The 23,445-nt window shown below is 39.7% G+C and overlaps 1 protein-coding gene across 12 annotated transcripts in view; it reads right to left on the bottom strand.

Annotated features, from left to right (window-relative positions):
* Positions 1-21,183, bottom strand: part of cacna1g (calcium channel, voltage-dependent, T type, alpha 1G subunit) — a 168,643-nt gene extending 147,460 nt beyond the window's left edge. For 8 of the 12 annotated variants that reach the window (XM_031560750.2, XM_031560751.2, XM_031560748.2 and 5 more), the window contains exons 1-2: positions 20,483-21,183; positions 19,585-19,881 (exon numbers count right to left, since the gene is read on the bottom strand). In XM_031560750.2, coding sequence (XP_031416610.1) covers positions 19,585-19,874 — 290 coding nt within the window. In that variant the 5' untranslated portion in view covers positions 19,875-19,881; positions 20,483-21,183. Of the gene's footprint in view, positions 1-19,584; positions 19,882-20,008; positions 20,456-20,482 lie in introns of those variants that run through there. The other 4 variants (XM_042703210.1, XM_031560757.2, XM_042703212.1 and 1 more) reach the window with 3 other exon arrangements.
* Between the last annotated feature and the right edge of the window lie 2,262 nt (positions 21,184-23,445).

Genomic DNA, 23,445 nt, shown 5'->3' with positions numbered 1-23,445 from the left:
CTGCAGAACCCCATGTAGAGGGCCTATGAGCATAGTAGGTAACAAATACAAAATACATGCAAAAAACAGTATATGGCCACTTTGTATGGGGAAACTGGCAACACAATTGTGAAAGCCCAAGCCATGATGGGGCTGCAACAATAACCGCATCATCGCGTCGCCATACTATACCACGGTGCAGAGCCCAACCCCCACATTGGCGTACAGCTTCTTCCTTATCTGCGAGTGCTGCCATCCTGTAGCTTGTGGCTTATTCTCTGGACTTGTCTAGACATATCCGTATTTTGTCCACAGGACGTGCGTGGTTTTCTGCAACCCTCTGGGGATGCGGTATTACTGCAAACCGCAAGGTGGCATTCTTCAAATGAACCGCTCCAGAATGTCTATACCGCTGCACCCCACTGCACCCTGACAATAACAACTTTCAGCAATACTTGGGGGGAAATAAAGTTCATTTGAAATGTACATATGTTTATCTTGTTTATCTCAAACTAATTTGGTTGCATTTGTCAAGCAAATTAGTCATTTACATAGTAATGTAATACTTAGATTAGAGAGCCTAAGATCACTGAGCCTAAGATAAAAGTGTAAGTGAAACATTTCTTCTTCCAATGATACTAAGGCCTTTGGTTCCATAACGTTGGACTCATTCTCCTCAATATAAGTCCTGGGGCCACATCTCTAAAATCTTACAAAGGCCCCAAAATGAATTTCATCTGAGACCCTCTCTCAAACGTAGAGGTGTGATGCAGACAGATGCACATGGAAAATTTTGTTCCCAAATATTCAAGAGAACAATTTTATGTCCATGTTTGTCTCCAGGTGCAAAGTGTTGAGAATTATCGACTTCATTTGTAAAGTCCTTATTTGTCAAGTACTTGTAGGAGTTGTTTCCATGTTAGCCTTCCATATCTCACTACCCTATGCAGCAATATACCGTTCCACAGTGGCAGATACAGATACTCTCGCTCCAAATCCTTTGAGACCTAGCAGCCCGGTCCTGGGTAATCCAAAACAACCCAGTGGCACAAGAGGAAGATCAAGAGATAGATGGAGAGTGAAGGAGAGAGAGTGTGTGTCTGTGTGTGTATTAAGGGGGAGGGAGAATAGGTGTGAAAAAAGAGAAGAAAGGATGTTGTCCTACTTTCCTAAGCCCTTGATGGATAGCCCTGTCTGCACACTTTTGCTGAATCCAGAGATTCCCCCACATCTGTGTGAAGCTATGGTTTAGTCAGTGAGAGCCAGACACACCAGCTAAGTCATATGTCTTTGCTAACTGCTGTGGGGACTTCAGCCCCTGATGAAAACAAAGAAGCTGAAAATCACCACACAAATTCCCATAGTGTCAGGGGCAGCACAGAGGTACATTAGGCCCTGGGGGAAAACTCATGACCTTACTTCCCATGCCCCCTCCCCAATATGCATACCCAGTGCACAGAATTGTATGCACAAAACATAATGGCACACACAAAACCAGCATAACCTTAGTGACAAGGACTTGTTCCTAGGCCTAACCAGAAAAGAATGCTCAATAATGCAACACCTAGGGAAAGGCTCTGAATCATTTCAGTATGTACATGAGAAAATAAAACAGAGCCAGTTAGTTGATCTGAATATACGAACCTAGACTTCAGCACAGCAGCCTGATCAAACCAAAGCATTGTGAAAACTGGTCATTAATGTCATTAAAACAAAAACCCTGTCACCATGGCCTTGTAATACAACATGTACACCAGTTCATGAATATAAAAATGTTTTTTCCTCACAACAGATTGACAGGTATTTAAAGAAGCCTTTTCTTCCATGATCTTTGATCTAATAGGTCTAAACTTTCTTACCAAACAATAGGCCTCCCTGGTCCAACAGCTCCCTATAGCCTAGCTAGGTTGTTGTGGATGTGCTTAGCTAGCTGATGGATCATCTGTAAGAGCAGTAGCAGGAAGAAGGGCCCAAAGAGCCCAGACCCCCGGGGCTTCACCCCAACCAGTCCTGCTTGATGCTTTGACAGTGTAAAGGGAAGCACTTTCTTAAGAGCACCAAGAGCCCCTGAATCTATAATCCATTATATGGCAAAGAAATGGCTCATGTCAGATGGACTGCAGATTTCCTCCTGAGTAAAATAAATCATTACCAGCAACGAGGAACCAAACGACTGTACCGAGCAAAAACTAATGACTGTAACCCAAAATATGCCATTCTTCTCCTCCAGTCCTGTAATGGGGGCACAGAGAAGTGAGTACATGCAGCACTGCACCACATTAGCACCACTAGCACTACAAATCTTAATGTTTAGTGCAACATCTTTCATTTGGGATTTGGGAACTAGGTTAAGCTGTGTGCTGTGCTATGGATGTGCAAAAGTAAATGCAGTGTCAGTATAGGTGTACCTCTGTATTACAACTAGCCAAATACCTACACGCATGGTCTCATGTTCAAACAGTAGGACCATGACCCAACACAGTGTCCTAATCTGAAAATATTTAAGAGGGACTCCACCTACAATATGGACACAGTGTGGACAGTGTAAAAATACTTTCCTAAATGAGGCATCCCCTAAACATGCCTTAGTTTACAGAATAAAGTTAACCACAGTATTTGCTCAACTAAAAAGTATTTGTTATGATTTGATGATATAATTGCAACAAACCACTAGTACTGTGTCTTATTTACCTATTTCCTTGACACAGGGCAGTAACACATAGATACAGGTTGTGTTTATGTGTATACACAATATCATCAAGTATCCAGCATTAACTTAAGTAATATAAGGTAATCAAACAACACATTAAATGGGTCCTGGTTAACCCTGTTAAGTGGAATGATACAAACAGTAAGGCATTGTAGTGCTATTATACTAAACCAAAGCACTTAACATCTGTTGTCTAATCTAGTTACTTTGATTGGACAAAACTGTTGTATAATCATTCAAATCAGATTCTAGGCACTGAAAAGTATCTTTTTATCCAAGTGAAACGTTGCACTCACAACCCAAGGTAATTACTGGAGATATGCGCAATGTTTAATTCCTGAGCTCTGATGCATTCTCATGTAGAAACTGATGTTTGTGCTAATTGTGCTAAGAAACATAAATACACACAACACCCACACAGATACTGGTTGCTATGTGCTTTACCAGACCAGACAGACTGTTTGTCAGACAGTATCCGTGAGTTTCACATACGGGCCATGGTATTGTCCTAAACTGTCAACTTCCCTGTGTTCTCAAAGGTCACATTGGCACTGTCATGGCAAAAAGTGACCGGGCGCAAAAAAGAGCCCGGGTGATGTAATATTGGCTTTCGAACAACTCTTGAGTGACAGTTGCTATAGCAACTCTAGCATTACGTCACCCGGGCTCTTTTTGGATTTACCCCAGAGCATCTCGCATTATACTTCGCTACCTGAGACCAATTGCCTGTATTTTACCTGAAATAAACCAAGCAAACAACCATGTGCTTGATGTTTGACAGTGTTAGGAAAGTTGTTGACTCACTAGTTTGTTATAGTGTCAAAGTAAGCACTTCGGTCAGCGTGAGCTGTTTTTAAATGTGCTATATAAATTAATATGACTTGACATTTCAACAGGTTTCGCCGCTAGCATCTCGTTAGCGATTAGCAATTCCTCCGTTGGCTGCTTTAAGAAGGTCCTTAATGTATTGTGAAATGCCCCCTTCCTTCCTTCCTTCCTATTAAGAGAGCAGGGACTGTTCGAAATGTCTTAAACCTTCTCTTCCGCTTTAATAAGATACCTTGAAATACGTCACATAACGGTCATTTTTCAAGAGAGCATATGAGCTGCCTTGATGTTTTATGGCGGCAGTTATTACCCATAACTCTCTGCGCCATTCCCTAACCAGAGACAAATTTAAAAAAAGATGGCGGATGAAATCATCGAAGTTCCACAAAAGTATTCACCAATTTTTTTTTTAAAGTTACCGAGAAATAAACTGTGTACTATGTACTTATGTCATGATTGATTAACAAAAGTCTGATTTCGTTAGCGATGTATCCGTTAGCCAGGTCGCTAACAGTAGCTGCTAGCTAGCAAATAAGCACACACAGCATGATGACACAGCGTCATGTTGCCGTACATGCTATCTTAATAGACTGTTCGAAAAAATCAAAGGTTTTTGAGATACCTTCCCCCGAAAGGACCTGTCTCATCAGACACCTGTCCAACAAGAGATCAAGGATTAAGACAGCTATCTAAGAATCCGAACATAGCCAGGGACTGACTGATAGCCAAAAAGTGCCGGGGTTAGGTAGGGTCCGGGTGACGTAATGCTAGCGTTGGTATAGCAACTGTCACTCAAGAGCCGTTCAGAAGCCAATATTACGTCACCCGGGCTCTTTTTTGCACCCGGTCACTTTTTGCCATGACAGCACCTCTCACCCCTAAACGTATCACTTCACACATTCAGAATAGTCTATGCAAGATCACAGAAACAATTTGATACAAAAGTCAATTTGAATGTAATAAAAAATATGTGTGTTGCGTTTAACAATGTTTGCCAGTGTTGTGTTAGACTAAACGAAGAAATTCTTACATTTCTAGTTTTTGCTAGATCAATTATATAAAACATTTTATAGTTTGAAAATTTGAAAGTTTGGGCCTTGTTGAGGGTATTCGACTGCTTAAAGCAACACCCAAAGGAAAGTAACTTAAATCAAAATGAGGGGCATCGACTCCATGTAACATTATCACAATATTGTGTAATTACATTAACAATGAAATGTCATCTCTTCCACATGAATAACATGTTTATTCTCATTCCCAAACTCCAGCCCTCCTTCGTTTCCTAAACAAGTTATGGCATGTCCACTACAGGGTCACTGGTGGCCAGTCAGTTGTGAGCTAATGCGGTCAGTGGGAGAGGATACATGTCTGTTCACACTAGCAGTGAGTTCAGTGCTCTGCAGAGAGATACAGTGTGTGGATTTATGGGATTGTCCACACTTCATTGGGCGACCCAGACCAAAAGTCAAGGCATAAATAACCTAGAAACAGCTATGTTTCTCCACAGCCGTGGACTTCATGTGGTTTGTTTTCCTCAGAAGCATAAGTGAAGAAACCCTCTCCTTAAAATGATTACTGGTGACTATGGTGTTGTGTTAGCCTGTACACTTGTGCCAACTAAACAAATAAAAGTGTGTTACAATACACGTTTCAGCTTCAGAACATGAGATCATATTGAGTTTAACTTACATTTCAATATGGCAATATGGGGGTTATCAGATTATTAAATGATTTTCCAAAAATATCATCATTCCACCACCATGTAGCTGATATTAACCAAACAAAATTGATGCTTCTTCGATGAAGGATTAAAGTGCCGTACATTTGTTGAGGAAAAATTATGTCTGTGAAACTCTAATGCAGTCCGCACACACACACGCACACACACTTATGCACACAGTGTCTGGGTTTAACTATGCTAAAAAAAAACAATGTGAGTCTGAGCAACACTCTCAAGATATGAGATTTCAGCACCAGGACCAGACACCAGAGGCTCTCTGTGTTGATGCCAACTTATTTTTTGTTTTGTTTGTACAAAGCTCTCCACATTACCTGTTTTATGAAATATGCCAGACAAAATGAACTTGTCTTGCCTTATACATACAACCCTCACATTACAGAATAAATAATAAATTGTCTATTTGTATTGAAGCTAATGCAACATAGCAGCACAAAATCCAGGCTGTAGGCAATGCATTCTTAATTTTCCTTAATACTGTGAAAGTAAATGTAACTAATGAAGGAATATTGAGAGTATTTAGTTATATTTCTTCCATTTACTGTACTGAAGAACTGGAAGAAACTGGAGCAAACAACAAGCGTGGTCTTTGAAGTTCCCTGTTGGCAATCTGCCAAACTCGCCAAGGATATCTGCACACTGTGAGACCAGAATAATTATTATACAGGTTGCCTCAATGTATAAACAGCAATACTGCATAGGTGGAATATGAACAACTATAAGCTATAGTTCAAAATATGATATACACAGTGTAGCAATAACCATTGTTATACTACCAGTGCAATGTGAACTGTTATGGCATCCAATGATTAAATCTCTTTTAACATCCCCACCATTAGAAACTGTAATTAAAACAAATGGAGTGAGCTGAGACCTCTCTGATTCTCTACCATGTAACGTGACACCAGACACACCACACAGGCCCAGGTCAAACCCGGAGACAGAAATGTGAGCTCAGTGTTACAGAGGTATCTCTGCGCACTTGACAGATGGGAGACAAACTAAATTAAGTCAACATAATCTTATCTGTCGTATTTGCGCAGTCTCACTTGTAGTCTCCAAGGTAAAAACTTTAGGGATGGAAAGGGATCTTAAAGAGCCGAGACAAACACCTCTCCAGTGAACTATAGAAGTTAAGTTGACTGATTGAGATCAGCATGACTGGCAGAATGAAGACAGGATATGATAAAGGCTGATTGCAATGCCTTGATGATAGTCTATGAAAGAAACCATAGCAACAATAGGGGAGAAATGCCTAGGGTAAAAGAGAAAAATAAGTGAGAGGGAAAGGAAAATTGGAGATGAGAAGCAGCTTTGCTTAAAAAATGATCACCATGACAACCCTGGCTAGGGAAGGTAGGAGCAAGCATACCAGAAAAAAAACCTGCTAACTTGTCTACTGAGGAGGAGGCTGTAAGGAGGACTGCAGGGATTTTAAAGGTTCACTGGATATACTGCTGGAAAGACGCATACACACCCATCTTGAGGGCACAGACAAACCTTCCTGACACCCATACACTATTCTACAGTACACACACAGAAATACTTAACAACAAAGAACAGTCCCAACCTATTTATTTACCTATTTACTCACATACGAGAAATTTGAAATCCTTTCCCTTGCAGACTGAACTATATCTCTGCACAACTTCACAGGTCCTCAGTGTAATTATGTACTGACATGATATATTCACAAAAGGGCAGAGCTTCAGAACAAAAACAAAGCAGACTGAAAAGACCAGACAATAACAATCTCTCTTTTTATGTTAACAAAACAGTTAACTTCACAGTGATCTAAATCAAAGGGGGGTCAAATACAGAAATGAGATCTAATGAGTGCTTACAGCCAAAGGTGTTCCTGGGAATATTTAACAAATAAGGAGTGGGAGTTCATCAGGCTGATTTCATGGTGGAATGTAATTATTTAGAGGAAATAATATAAGGGAACTGAGATGTGTGGTCTGGTCACTTTGAAGTTCTGCAGCCTTATTTCTACTGTACGTCTCTACATCCAATATTCACACACACTGTGTGTCAGATTATACTAGCCCTGGTCTACATAGTGTCTGCTCAATTATTCATGCATACTTCAACTTTAGGATGCAAACACATAATCTCACGTTACAGATGACTACTGCACACTGGTGCTGCTTTTATCTTTGCCACCACCACAGCATTTTCTTCTGTCTTCTCTCTCTCTCTCTCTCTCTCGCTCTCTCTCTCTCTCTCTCTCTCTCTCTCTCTCTGTCATTTCTGGGCGTATACTGACAGCAAATATTGCAAGCTCTTCTTATGGCTGCTTGATTTTCATGCAAACGCTGACAATAATGATTAAAGAGAATAACACGTCATCTAAAAGCAGCAAGAATTTACACTGATATTCCTTTTTTAGGCTCTTCAGACATGCTTCTCAACATTACATCGAAGCTATTCCAGTGCCACTCATATTCCTTTATAAGCTCCTCAGATGATACAAGAATTTGAGGCCAGACTTTGTGCTAATTAAATCAATGATCACTAGGCTTATCCAGCAACTGTCAATTTGGTTAGAAATAGAACAATCGATGAAAAATGTTCTTTTCCACTCAGAAAACTCATCCAAATGACAATCTCTTATGTTCTCATATTTTATAATCTCCCATTCCAAGAGCCAAATGAAAATGCATTAGAAACAAGGAGTGATTTTGTGGAGGAGGGTTTCTGAAGCCTGATTTGATATGTTTGAACAAAACTATATTTTTAGGGTATGTACACACTATAATAGTACTTGAGCTTTGTTTTCAGGCAACACTGTCAATCGATTTCTATTTTCTTTATTGATTTACAAAGAATGCTCATTACAAATCAATAAATCAAATCAAGTGAACCATTAATGAAAAATGTCGGGTAAGAGAGAACTTCCTCTTCCACTTCCTCCTCGCTGGCTTAACAGATGCCAGCTCTGCTCGGACACTTAAACCTACATGTACTCTATAGAGACATATAAAGGTTTGTTTAACATACAATGTTTGATTCAGCATTACTCAAATGAGGTGAGTTCGATTTAAGAACGTCTGATCAAGCACACCCTGACATGCACATCTGAATTAGTTTCAGCATGTATTTCTACTGGGCCTTACTGGGATAGCACACTTGCTACAGAGAACAGGAACACTGAGGGAAGTTAGGACCTGGAGGAACCACATCAGTGTACTTCAACTTTCTTGTAAATGAAAAGCAGACTTCTACTTCTGTGTTTTTTTTTCTCCTTTTCGTATTCAGAGAGGGAGGGAGTAGGCAGGATTGAAGGAAGGGGGTCTGGAACTGTTTTTGAAGCCACATCTTGTAGGAAATCCTGAACAGAAAATGTTTACGAGAGACATGAAATCCACAAGTGCTGCCTCTCCCCTCCTCCCTGTGCTTACGACATATACACACAAACAAAGAGAGGGACACATGTGGCAGAACCTAAATGCATCTACACAGAGAAAACACATACAATTTACTCCAGATAAACATAGCACTTATTTTAGCACCTGGTGGAAAACCTGAAGCTTACATCCAGTCTGAAAACACTACAGGTTAATACTGGGCCCAAGTGAAACTGGGTGGGTTTTAGAGGGGGAAGGGTGCCTGAAAAATGAAACCATATAAAATCAGAATGTGTTCTGTGGAAGCATCAATGCAGGACTTAATAAGGGCCAGATCAGCAAGGCGGGTACGTAAATTCGCTGTGAAACTAAATCGCGTTTGGGTTTCACAAAAGTGAAAAAAAGTATACAGGCTTTCTGTTACAGCGCTGCATGTTAAACAGGCTTGCATTTCCTCCATGGATCCTGTGACACTTGCAGACCTTTTCCTAATCCTTAGGTAGTCAGTGAATTACCAATTCATCTTTTGCTGTGTGTGTATTCCTGTTTACCAAAAACAGCACATGCTCAGAGACATTGAAACTGTTCCTCTTGCTTCCTCGAATGACAAGGTTGTTATGCATACACCTATTGGCAATGAGCAGCTGTTAGCCTTAATGGCCCTGGACAATATCACTGTGGCTCTTCAGCAACAAGATTCAAACAGTGGAAACAAAATGAAAGATCTCTCCCAAGTGATGTTGTCTCATAGTCAGATTCAGTATACAAACAAAATCCTATGTCAGTGTAATCCATTTGTGATACTTATTGCCATGTCAACCTCCTGACTGACACAGCCCATACCCCTAACACATACAGTACCTTCACACCCACCACAAGGCTCTCTGCATGTGCCACACGGAAGCCATCTTTTAATTAAAGGTGCCGCGGGGGACAACCCAGGACAAGGTCTGAACAGTAATTATGCAGCATGATGTCATTTTTCAATGACATAACACAGAGGGGACACAATGTGGCCCTTAAAAGTGAGTGTCATACATAGACTGACAGATATTGAGGCAGTAGATTCTTTAACAGCTGAAGATATTTGTCAAAACACAACAGTATGTCGAAGACACAAAACTCTTGTACCTAATTTTACACTATGTGAGTACAAGATCACTTTGACACTGGTGAAAGTTCAAGAAAGGGATTTCCCTTTTTTAACAGGCACCGAATATTTGTTTTGAAAATAGCCACAAGAAAAGACTAAATCCATGAACATGGCTAGATTACCACAGCTTGTACACTTAATCTACCTTTAGAAGTACTCTTATACGTCTTATACTTGGAGTTTCTATCTTGAATTGCCGATCTGTCTCTTATCTCTCCCACATATTTCCTCCTCCCAGACACACTGTCCAGGGTGGGGAATACTGATAAGCAATTAGCATGGCATGTGTCTGTCCCTGACAAATCTCCAAAAGCTATTGAGAGAGAAAGAGAGAGGGAGAGAGGAGCACAGGGGGGCAGGTGGGGAAATAGGATAAGAGGGAAAGACAACCGATAAGAGCCTTGGTCGCTTCTGGGGACCATCACTGCCACCTGGGACTCCAGGCAGTCAGACATGCCCTAAAATGGGGATTACTAGCCAACAGGGTGTGCATGCATGGGTAGGAGAGAGGGGTGAGGGTTGGAAGCAAACAGACATGATAGAAAGGTACCAAAAGAACGTCTAAAAAGTCTCATGACAAGTGTTGCTAAACAATGTATTACCTCTACAACTATCTCATACTGTGTTTTTTATTAACAGCCGTTAATGTTTCCTCATCTTCTTTCTCTACTCTTCCCTTCCCTTCTTATCTTCTTTCACACCTCCTTCAAAAACGAAAAATAACAAAAGGAAACGACACAACAGGAAGCTCTCCTATTAAGATTCAGCGGACTGGACTGGACTGGACAAGCAGAAACTGTGTCACCATTACCATGAGCAGACTGGGAAGGGAAGGTCTGTCTGGGAAAGCGGCCAGGAGTGTGCACTTGGATTGGAAGATGAGTTTTTGTGGTCGAAAGAGAGGGGGGAGAGAAAGTGACAATGAGGATGTAGACGCTGTTCTAAAGTAGGTGGTAAATAAAGAAGTGACACAGAGGAGACATGGAATTATGAACCGTGAGAGGTAAACTCTGAGGCAGTGATGGGTTTCATTTAGGCTGGCTACATACATTCAAGCGCCTCCTTTTCCCTCCATCCCTCTCTCTCTCTTCCTTCTATTTCATGCCATTTCCCCTCAGCCCCAACCTCCTCCAGTACTCTAATGAGAAAAAGCTGGTAGGAAAATCCTGGCTTGATTCCTACATAAACTTACAGACATCTCACGGAACAGCCCACAGAGAATGAGAGACGGCAAGAGAGAGAGGGGGTTGGGGGGGCACGATTGAGGAAAAAAAAGGACTCAAAGCAAGGGGAATGCCAAAAGAACATTTGAATACTAAAAGAAAAATGGCAAAATATGTCAAAGATCTTTCACTTCTACCGAAATATAGTTTAACCCTGATGTTTGAAAAGCCTCTGATCTTGTTTACCTTTGCTATACCCTCACAAACACTGACACCAAACATATTCAAGCTGATGAGGTGGAACAAAGACAAATAAAGTGTGTGGATGTATTGATTTAAAATGCTGCCTCCTCCAAGCACACAAACACACACACCGCCAACAGGACTCATGGCCAGTGGGAGTCACCACTGTGAATTTTACTGGATTCCAATTAATTTGCTAACTAGCTCACTTAAGTAATTATGAGAGGAATCCCGTTCATAACAACAAGAAACGGAAATAACAAACAAAGGGCAATATACATACTCTCTCTCTCTTTTCTACTGTTAACACATAAACACACACAGAGACGCACATCTGGGTCTTCGCATACAAAGACATGAGCAAACAAAACAACCAACCATCCTTAATAGTTGAGTAAGATCTGACATCTTTGTGACTAAACAAAACAATTCTTAAAGGGCTAGGCCACGATGCTGGCAAAATGTTGTTGACATTTCAGCTCAACAGCCAATCAAATTTCAATCCCCCTTCCATGCTCCTGAAGCAACATGTTGATTGGCTGGAATTGTTTATGGCTCAGTTGAAGTCACTATGTTTGTTTCTTATTGACGGAGCCTGGACTGTGTACGAACACCAACGTTTTTTTGAGCGCATACACAGAACAGACAGCTAGAGGACCATGTGGAGCAATTAGCTCAAATTGACCAAAAGTATATTGGTCTACAATCGCAGACCGAACCTCGCTCAAAGGAGTGAACCCATGGCTGCTGTAGGCCTGGAAGCTAGGATACGCTTAAGGAAGCATCTTCTTCTGGTCCTTCTCACCATTCAAGTTTGATACCTGATTCTGCCAACCCTCTGGGCTGGTGCACTTCTACTGAAGCATCAGTTGCTTCAGTCTGTGGCCTAGAGCTCACAAGTCAGCAGAGGAAACCGGTCCATGGAGCTAGTCTTTGATGCATTTGACAATCATAACTGCATGAATGTAGAGTATCTTGGAGCATCGGCATGCTAAGTAGCATGCCGATCCATCATTAACCTTAATTTGGTCAAGTGCAGTGAAAGGTTGTGCTATACACAAACACAAACACAAACACCCACTTGTCACAACCAATTACATGTTTCTACCTTATCTAGTCTTTATCATTCATTCAAGGCAAAGGCACCATGATGAACATCACATGACCTGAACCCCATTCAGGTAAAGGTAACTCAAGCTGGTAATCTTTTTTTCTTCTTTCATATTTAATTAACAGAATTGTTAATATATTATTGTTGGTATCACTTAATAATAAATAAATAAAAAATTAAAATATAAGAAATAATTTATGACTAAATGACTAAATACCTAGGAATTTGGCCACTTTACAGAAGTTGAGGGAATATGGTATAACACCTCAGTGCAACACACACAAGCTCACATCCTGACGCAGATTAGAATAGATGTTTGAAATACATTATGCAGTGCCTTATTTAAGGACAACATCAGACAACCACCATTAGCTTTTATTACAACATCCCATTCTGTTTAAATGACTGGCATGGAGATACTTAAATGTAACAGGCCATTAGAATGAGTCCATGGGCATTCATTTAATGCCTTGACATATATGAGAACTCCCTCAAAATATGGCATAAAGGAAATGAAAAAAAGTCCCAAGAAATGATAGGATTATAAAATATTGAACACTGCATAATGACCATTTCCTGACTGGTGAGGCAGAATTCACAATTTCATGCTCCAGCTGGGTCTTTGTTTGTGGTCAGATTCTATGGGACTGCTGGTGGTAGTGTGACTATACTGTGATTAACTGACACATATTTATATCATTGTGGTCTCAAGAGGAACAATACATCTTCATGAACCAACAGCAGATGCCAAACAAACTGTCAATTAGTCAACTTGTGCTTGAGTATCAATGTGTGAAATACTGAAAGATGTCAAATCAAAGCACACATGATCCTATCTAAGCGGAGCTAAAATAGCACAAGGAGCAGGAGAAGATTGAACAGGAGGTCTGTGGAAATGCCCTAATGACTATTACAATTGCTTTACATGTCCTTGGAATTCAGGAGCAAAAACAACTTAGGCGGCTTTAGTACAAATTATGAATTAATTCTACTGACATAACGACCGAAAAATAATATCCAGTCAACCATTTTTCTCCATCCTGAGTTAAAGTGCACACATATACCGGTGGATAACCCGATTCTGTTTTATTTTCAGTGCTTCCAAACAACACTTGTCATTATAAACTGCATGGAAATGCAATATTAGCACACCTGAAAATGCAGACAAATTTGTATTTCTATATTTTAATTATAAAATAGCAATAATGTTGTATTAATTAATTAATTTAGCATATTGTCAGATTGCTTAAAACTGTGATGCGTTGTGATGTTTTGTTGTTTCAAGTAAACGTCAAATGTAAATGTCAGCGATGTGGTATAAGTAATTGTTTACTGTACTTTCCAGCCAAAGGTGTGCCAACCACATATACTTCTGAATAAAACCATTCCCAATGCATCAGCACTCATTTCTAACCTGTCCACTGCCAGACTACAGAATATAGTGTCACTGATGCAAGGTCCCACTCTTCAGAAGCAACCATTGTGCTTTCCCAGCTAACAATTTCCAAAGTCTTAACATAGGCCTATATATTTTTCATATCTTTACTCTGTTGTTCAGTAATACGCCACAGTATTAAAACATGGACTGCATGTCAATTAACATTTTGGTTTCCATATTTTTCTTTTCTGATTAGACCACCTTTCAGACTGTAACTGCTGTGTAAAAGCAGAACACTTAAGGCAGATATGTCAACATGATAATACATATCTAGTCTTTTGGATATGCAAATATTCATACTGCTTGATGAAATATGACAGGATTTGAAAAATATGCATGATATACTGCACATAACACCTAATATTACATTGCTGTATAGATACACATGCAAACTTTAAGCATCCTGCTAGTGTACTAATACTCAACAATGAAGAGAATATTAAGCTTACAAATGGGCTATGAGAGTTGGCATATTACCAGCCAAATCCAAGAGGTTCAAATTACATATAACTATTGCGAAGTCAGACACAACACAAGAAACTACCCTCCCTGTCCTACTGGCCACCCTATAAAAGTACTTCAGAACAGGGTGTTCCTCTGCAGGAAGCTCTGAAGAGCTGTCAACTAGAATGCCACTATCGCTACAAGCACCCCGCTCTCAACTGTTTTGTCTAGCTCCCATCCAACAATCCCCACAACTACATAATATCCACAAACAATTAAGAGATTTAGTCAAATAAGCATTCTTACAAGGGAGAAAAAAACATGTTACCATGGAAACTGGGGCCCTGCTGGCAGATGTTTTGTATAGCATACATTTATTTTCTATTCTATACTGTACATAATAGACTTCTTCATCTTTTTAAACTATCCTTGCAAACACATAATATTGACAAACAACCCATTTCAAACTTTTCTGCCATGGACACATCATGTCATGTTTATGCCAAGTTGGCACTCTGAATGAAGAGTGCGTTACAAATTAAATGAATTATTATTATTCTTATTATTCTTCTTCTTCTTCTTCTTATTATTATTATTATTATTATTATTAAGTTCATAGAAATAGTAAACTGTGATTAGTTTACATCAGTGTTGTGTTTAGTTACATCATCAGCACCAGTGATGTCACTGATGACTGAGCTGACCATGAGCCTTGCCTAACTGAATGAGTACGTGTTGCAAGCCAGACCCAGGAGCTTATCTAAGCATCTTGAGAACATCAATCATGAATCTGTTGTTTTCATTTTCTCTGTTATTGTTGTTATTTTCTGACAGAATCATAAATTCACTGTGAAGTTATAATTAGGAGAGTGATCATTGAGTCCTCTGTTGTAGAACACATTCGACGGGCCTCAGTAAGACTGCTTTTATGGACAAGCGAAAAATAAATAACCTGAGGATATTAATAAGCACCACGATGACTGACGGGATAATTCAGATGTAAGATGATAAGAGGAAAGATGAGAAGAAGAGGGGGATAATCACCTATACACTCATAATATTTCACCAGGCACTAAAAGCTGAATAAGTGCCAGAAAGCCACACAAAATTAATACGGTTTACATTAGTCTTGGTTACTCCAATTACCTGACTCACTTTAAGTTTATTACAATTACCCTTGTGAAGTTTACTCTTGTCAAAACCTTTCCACGGTTTACAAAAAGTAAGTTATTGAATCTTTCAGATTTACTGAACCCGACTAAACATGCAAGTAAACAAGGCAAAAATACACATACAGTATCGTAAGGACTTTTTACGTGGGGCACCATGTAAGGAACCCTTGTTGTTAGTTCACTTGTTTCAGGTGGCCTAAACAATTGAAAAACATTTATAAAGATGTTTCCCTCTGAGTCCATGTTTATATACAGTATGTTTATACCATTGACAATTTTTTTGCAATTCAGAAAAGTAAATTGCCAGACAAGTAATAAACCTGTGCTACTTGACCAAATGACAAATGGCTCAAAGTTCATGCTTTAAGTTCTCCTTCCTGTGCTATTCTGGTAGATCTGACTCGGATTGTGAGTGTGAAAAACATGCGAAAGAAACTTCTCTACTAGAGCCTCTCTACTAATGTGATTTTATATGTGAATCCCTATCAAAAGAATGATGTATAACTGTGGCTGTGGGGGTGCAGGAGGTTTCAGAATGGAAAAATTGTGTTACGTGGTGATTTAATATGGAATGTTATTGTGTTTCTTTATTACAAGTCAGTACACAACCCCACCAGTACTGTATGTGGCTTATGTAATGACAAACAGCATAGCAATGTCATAGGAGGCTATGTTAGAGATACAAGGGAGATGAAGATGTAAGGCACTTTTCTACTATGGGGTCAAACCCTGATGTCTGGGGGAAAGTCTCAGACCTTCTGTGTCTCTCATCATCTGAGGCTGGACTGGGGCCATGACCCTGAAGGCCTTAGTTTGACCCTGATGTTATCGGGGCTGAAGGAGGGACTTCTAAACTGGAATACGAGAATAATACGATGCTCCAACAAAATAGATGAAATTTGGAGTGACACATAGCGTTAGCTTACATTACCCTGGCAACAGAAATAATACAAATTTAGTGGTTAATAAAATGTTTCCAAAAGAGTCACACTCACAGTTTCTTGCAATGTAATTGTGAAGCTGTTTAAGATTGCATTATTGTTAGCTCGTACATACTTGTGTGACCATTTCTGGGTAATGTTTACTTTAATGCTTGATCTTTGCAGATGTATCCAATGTTAGATCTTAGAAATATTAGAACAACTAAGGCTTCTCACTGGCACTACAACACAAGAGAGGCCTCAGACTGACTCTGGTCTTAAGTGAAAAAGGCCTATGGAGTCTTCTTAGCTACATATATGGGTTTTTTAACATAATTCCAACATCCAACAGGCCAATGCTTCAAAGTATGGTGTCATGATCATGTTAGAAGTAAGACTTGATCTTTATAGAAATGCCCTCTAAAAACCTCACAGAGCATTTTGGCTTGTTATTGTATGGGTTATTCAATATAAGCAAATCACTGACCTTTCTGTAATGGCTACAGAGATACGGTGAATGTCACAAATAGTCCCTACATGTTTCAGCAAAAGACGTTCTCCTAATGAGTATGCATGTACAAACAATAGGCCTTAACAATACATTAACCTCTATATAAGGAGACTTTAATTGTGTAAAACACTGTACCTTCAAAAAGACTGATAAAAGCCTATTTGAATTAACTACAAATATGCACACTATTACATAGAATGCCAGTTAAACTGATTTGGTTATGCCTGGTATCTCCTCAGGTGAGGAAATGAACAGATGAAAGACGAGATAATTGATAAGGTAGAGCACTTAATGGTCATCAATATTCTTTAGTAGATCCACTTAATCCTGACAGGTCTCTTATGCAAACACCTAATATTATCCACATTCTGATTTTTTTCAAGTCAAGTAAAAAATCAAGTCAAATTCATTAAATCAGCTGAAGTCAAAGTCATTGAGATCCACACAACTCAGCAAGCTTCGGGAGGTGCAGATTGTGCTCAGGTCTACATGTCTCATGCTAAAACATAATACTTCAAATAAACATCTACCATAGTATTTCCTCCAGGCAAATTCAACTCAAAAAAGTGAAAGCTGGGTGACTGCTTGTATCCGTGCCTATGCCTGTATTTTGATGGACAGACATGACAGAAAAGAAAAGTAGAGGTTTTTGAATGCACATAATTTTGACTCTGGAAAGTTCACGCGAGAGATTACACTATAACACTGATTTACAGGGAGAAAATGAAATTCGAGATGAGTTTTTATCCAACGATGACATTCTGTTTTCTGAACAAGACTCCTTGGGACATTTAGAGCTATGTAAATGAAGAGATTTACAAGGGCTTAGAAGGTTCAGATATTTCTATGATAGATCAAATGGCTAAGGCTAATACAGTAAAGGGGGGAAGTAAAAAAAAATGCATTATCAAAGACGTATGGTGTGTGTGTGTGTTTGAGTATGTGTGTAAGGGCGGGGGTGGGGTAAGTGTGTCTGTTTCACTGGGCAGCTATTCAGCCCCACAAGACTCATTATATTTCCCTTAGAAAAAAAAACAACAAAGAATCTGCACCCAGACATCACAACTAGGTCCAGCCAATTCGGTCCTCCAAAACGGCATTCTTTCCTTAAGGGAAGCTGAAGCAGGTCCAGCACGTCTCCAGAACAGTCAGAAAGGTCCATTACTAATGCCTATTTTCCACTACACTTTTGAACTCCGCCAACCCAGAACTATGGGTGACCAAGATCTGGGCCTATAGAGGGGGTGCAGTTCCACACGTGTTTCTACAGAATAGAAAGAGCATCAAATGCCAGATAAAAGTGTTTAGATAGTGGCTAGAACATGGATATTGTGGCATGAGATACTGATCCATTATATCAGAACTAGCTCAACTTTTGCTCTAGGGAAATTCTTCTTCTTGTATGCAGAGTGAAAAGGTTTTTCAGTTACTTAAAATAAATGGCACCTTGAATTCCTATCTTCTATTGCCATGATTGGTAAGCATTAAGTAAACAGAGAGTTGAAACTATATGGTGAAAGAAAGACGTCACCACGATGGCTCTACTCACAACCAGGACCAAAGAGTAGGCTAGCTTGGGAATGGCAAACTGTGAAGCTTAAAAACACAACCAGACACATCACAGTGTAGTACAGTATAGCACAATTGAGTTTTGGACAACATTGCCATATAAGGGAGAATGAGAGAGAAGCTCTTCTGTCCATTTATACAGTCACCAAGACCTGCTGTTGTCAAATCTGAACAACAGATTAGTTCTGGTCCTGGACCATTTGATCCTCAGTAGCACTCCGATTTCCATTATAAACAACTAAAAAGAGAATCAACATACAGTTAACATTCTGTTACTGCCCCTTGCTCATTTCCCTTTGCTTTCCAACATTATTTATGGGAGCTATGCAACACTTTTTATTACCCAACAAACATACCAGAAAATAACCAAATTAAATCTTAGATGTGTCTTTCACAAATGAGAAGGTGGACCCAAACCAGATGAAAATAAAGACTGGATGCCTGAACTGTACACAATGGGAAACCACACAGCACAGGTGCCATCAGCTCGCCGTCACTGTCCATCAGCCATGGGCAAAATATCTGGCCATTGGCATCATCTTCAGAGAAGTAACAAGCACTTAGATTGGCTAGATCAGACCACTTAATGGATTCTAAAGAAAACCAAACTTGAGGAAGCCTATCACTGACCACTGGAATGCAATCTCATGAGAGCAGTCCTATTTGCATCGAGCTATACACTGTGTACACAAACTCACTCCCAGACTATGAGCAAATCCTGAATGTCTTGACATCTAAACATAACTTGATTTTACCTAATCATGTCTTCCAGCATTCATCCGTGAATTCTGATGTTGGAATTAATATTGATTTGCATATTGCATATATGGGGCAGGAAAGATCAAAATGAATGTAAATGCATCCTTTTTCTATGAAAACTCAGCCAACAAGGAGACCCAAAGTAGAATTATAGCAAATTATCCTGTCTGATGCAACACAATATTATGTAGAATATAGCATGATGTTTCACAAAGTTAGTACAGCACCAGGACACCCTAAAAACATGCTTTGGTCCATCATACACCTGCAAAACTGCATTTCAACTCTATTATATATTTGGCTGCGTATAGTCTCATGCAGCTGCTCATGTATTTGATAACAGTTTGGATTGCAACCTGGCCATTGATTATTTATGTAGTCATGTGCCTAGCACTTCTTAACTTATGTTGTATGTTAAGACGTGCGGAATGGCGCGCATTCTCACCACCCCAATGTAAGGACGGTTGAAACGTCAACATATTAAAACAAAGGATATGGATTACAGACCATTTTTAAGCACCAACTCCTTGGACGGGTGGTTTGGTTCATGTAGAAAAACACGACAGGCGCCAGGGTTGGATAGGGCAGAGCTTCCTCACCGCTGGCTGAAGCCTCTTCCACCCCGGTGGTACTGTCTTTCACATCGGTCTCCACCACCTCCTCGCTGCGGTCCCAACCACCGGACAGGTCGTTGAGTCGAATAAAAGTCCTGGGTAGAGAGGACGCAACCTCCGTCTCCCTCTCCCCATGGTCCTCGGAGAGATTTCCTCCATCTTCTTCCATCATTCACCCCCTTCAAGAATCATAATATACCCGTTAATAGAGACAAAACACTCACCTTGTCTATGCGCTTTAAAAGAACACTTCCAGGGCGCAGTTATTTTAACGGTTGAGTGAAAAATGTTGTCTACGTTACTTACTGACGGCTGAACTTAACTGGATGTTTTGTTATACATGAACACACAAGCCTGCGTGTCAGCTTAAAACAATTAAACACACATAGATGATAACGATTCGTAAGTATCCGTGTCTCTGCAAACGCATTATCATAGTTACAGACAGATTTCGTGTTATTTTCTTCTCTTAACGCTCATGAGCACTGCGCTCTATTCCTTGTCTTTTCAACTGGGGGTTTCCTCAAGAGAATCAATTCTGTTGATGAGAAAGGTGAATAACGGTTAACACCGTGTAGATTAGCAGTGACATTCTAAATAGGCCTACCTGAGCAAAACAAGCTACTTTGCTATCCCCTTTGGTAGGATTTATCTTAACATAACCATGGAATTAAACAAGTGGCCGCCAACACACGCGCTGCAGTTTTTCAAATGCTAAAATTTGGGGTGGAAGTGTTACCGTTATAGGCTGCATTGTATCACTCAAATAGGCATAATTACCTGTGATCAACTCTATGGATGTGTCCAAAGCGAGCTCAGTCATCGCATGACCATTTCTCTTGACAAAGTGCCCCCAAAACAGTGTAGAAAGGAGAAAGAGGTAAAGTAGAGCTCCCGGGGTTGACTTTCAGGGCTGTTCTCACAGTAAAAGCAATTTCAGGCACACCGCGCGCCACACATGCTGTTGAAGTCCAAATTCACAGACTCCCGTTTAGGTTTTAAATAACTGATTTAACACACAACCAAAATCAAATTCTTGCCATCCACAATAACACGACGATGAAAATCTAAAATGTCCAACGAATTTCATCAAACTTATTCGGTACTTTATCTTTTAGGACGATATTAGGCTACAGTTTTTCTCGGGAATCGCGAAGAAGCAAATTTCTTTCACTATAGTCAGTGATTGCCGCTGCATGGAAGAGCTCCGAGAAAGTACAATTATTTTCCGTATAAGTAAGCTAACAGCTTTCCAAAAATGTTTAATAATGCTTGGCTGCAATTTATCTATTGCACTTCGAATGATGCTTCTATATGAAGGTGTTGTCCATAATTTCAAACCAGCACGTCGTTTCTCGCATAGTCGCTGAGGCTGTCTTCTGTAGGCATCCTTGCACCCAAACGAATTCACAGCTGGATTCAGTCTTAACTTCCAGCCCCTACCCCCTTTAACGCCCAGAACTCAATCTATGTGATTATTGGCCAGATCACACGCCAGTTCTGATTCGAGACCTTACAAGGGGAGGGGAAACAGCTGGAATATTATCCAATGACAGACAGTGGGAAGCTTGAAACTGTTGAGATTAAGACCAATCCAAAGCAATGACTGGACTATATCCTATTTACATTGATGTGGTTGCTTTTCAGTTGCTTCTATCATTGTTCATTATGTATTAGTTTGTGTATCCTGCACATAACTCTCAATTTTCAACATTTATATTCTGCATTCAAGATAGAATTGACCAGTAATTTGAATGGTCCTACGCTATCATATTTGACTCTGAGGTAGATGCTAATTGTAGCAGCCCTGAAAAATGATAAAGACTTTTCCCCATGATGACGAGAGTCATGTCATGTCATGTTATTGTTTTCATTATTACAGCATTTAGAAACCAAAGCCTGGATCGCCTGGATCATGAAGCTGGAGTGGAAGCTTGACAGGGGCAGTTAACCGAGCCAGTCACAGTTTTCCATCAAATTGGCCTTCCTTAGAAAGATGCTGGTGACATTTTTGGTGATACACGACTTGCCTTACATGAACTATTACTTGAAGTAATATATACACAACTTGCTTTATGTGTACAATTACTTGTATAACACTGCTGTAGTTAATTGGAATGGTATTTCACAGAGAAGTGATTTCACATCAATTAGCCGAGCATTTTTTCACTGTCACACATACAAAGTAGAGACAGATCCTTACCTAATGGTTGGTTAGAATACAAGTTGGTTGTCTAAGTGCTAAAGCAAAACTAGCTGATTCTGTGGAATAAACTGCATTTCATAGTTCTGTCATATTGTCTTGAATGACTGGGAATCAAGTTGGAACAACTTCTGTTGTTTTTAAATGTGCTCTACAACTTGAGTTGATCATATTTGATTAGTCAAATCTGGTCATTTCAGGTAGACAAAACCTTTTTGAGGTCATAGAGGGTCAAAGTAATTTATATTTGTGATGAGTTTTAATCATACCCATTTGTCATGATTGTACAGGATTGTCAGAGAATTAAAGTAAAAAACATGTTGAAGCATTTGGTCATGTTAGTTGGATGCTACCATAAAGGTTATATTCAGGTGCCTGAACGAGGCAGATTGTCCAAGTTAATAAATTATAGTCAATATTAAATGTTATGGAACATTTTTTGGCAGGAAAATGGAGAATAATTTCAGAATAAAAATGGACCAGCATTGTATGTCATCCTCAGAGTGGTGAGGCAGGTGACAGAGCAGGGATGCCTTTCTTTCAGTCAGACTGCCAGAGCCCACTAGTCTGTCATGGGTGGCAGATTTGAACAGGGTGAATGTCATGGTTTTTGACAACTTGACAGAGATCCTCATGTGCACAACTTTGGTCCACAGGATCTATAGAATATGGATGAAGCTATGGTTTGCTTGGAGAGGATAGAAGCAAGTTGGAAAGCTGACATTATCTGGGAGGGAAACCTAAGTTACTATGGTTGAGCTTTCTCTGCAACAAGAAACAATATCTTACTATACTGAATCTGTCCCAGGGTAAATAACCAAGAGCATTTCCTTCCAAATGGGCCAACAGGGAGCACAAAGCAACGTGGCTGTCTAAATGAGGAACACTTTTGGAAGCATGTTACTCTTCACACAAAGTGCTCCAAAAAGACACCATCTCAGTTTCTCATGGATGGTTCACACCTGTTTGTGGAGGGTCTTGACTATACAAGACAACATGGAGCATGGGTGCCATTATTCCCATGTTACTGCTCACATAAAATCAGGAACATACCTTCCAGACCACCACAAGAGATATCATTATAACAATAATATGAATAGGATGTTTTGGCCAAGTCCACTTCAGGTGTTTATGTTTATTAAAACGACCATCATTTCTATTCAGTTTACCAAGCTGAGAGACTGAGCAGAGAGAGGCTAACATAACTCAGTCCTCTTTACATGTACTGCAACAGAACTTTGTTCTGTTTTTTTTTTCATTACTGTTGTAAACTGTCCAACTTTGGTGCCATCTTTTCATCTCCTCCCAACTGCCACCGGCTGCCGACCAGCAAGGTAATGCACAGCTGAACTCAAATCCGCCTATATCTCTCCTCGCACTCATCACAACATTGTACTCTACCAGGTAAACAGAAGTATTGTTTTTTTATTTAATTCTTAGAAATACAAAAAAACAATAATAAATAATAATAATTATAATAATAATAAATAAAGACGGATACAATTTTCAGCAAACATCAGTTTAAAAAGTTACAACTTGA

This window comes from Clupea harengus, chromosome 23 (assembly GCF_900700415.2).
Source record: "Clupea harengus chromosome 23, Ch_v2.0.2, whole genome shotgun sequence".
Lineage (NCBI taxonomy): Eukaryota > Metazoa > Chordata > Actinopteri > Clupeiformes > Clupeidae > Clupea > Clupea harengus.
Note: the sequence above shows the minus strand (reverse complement) of the source record. Positions and strands in the feature narration are given on the sequence as shown.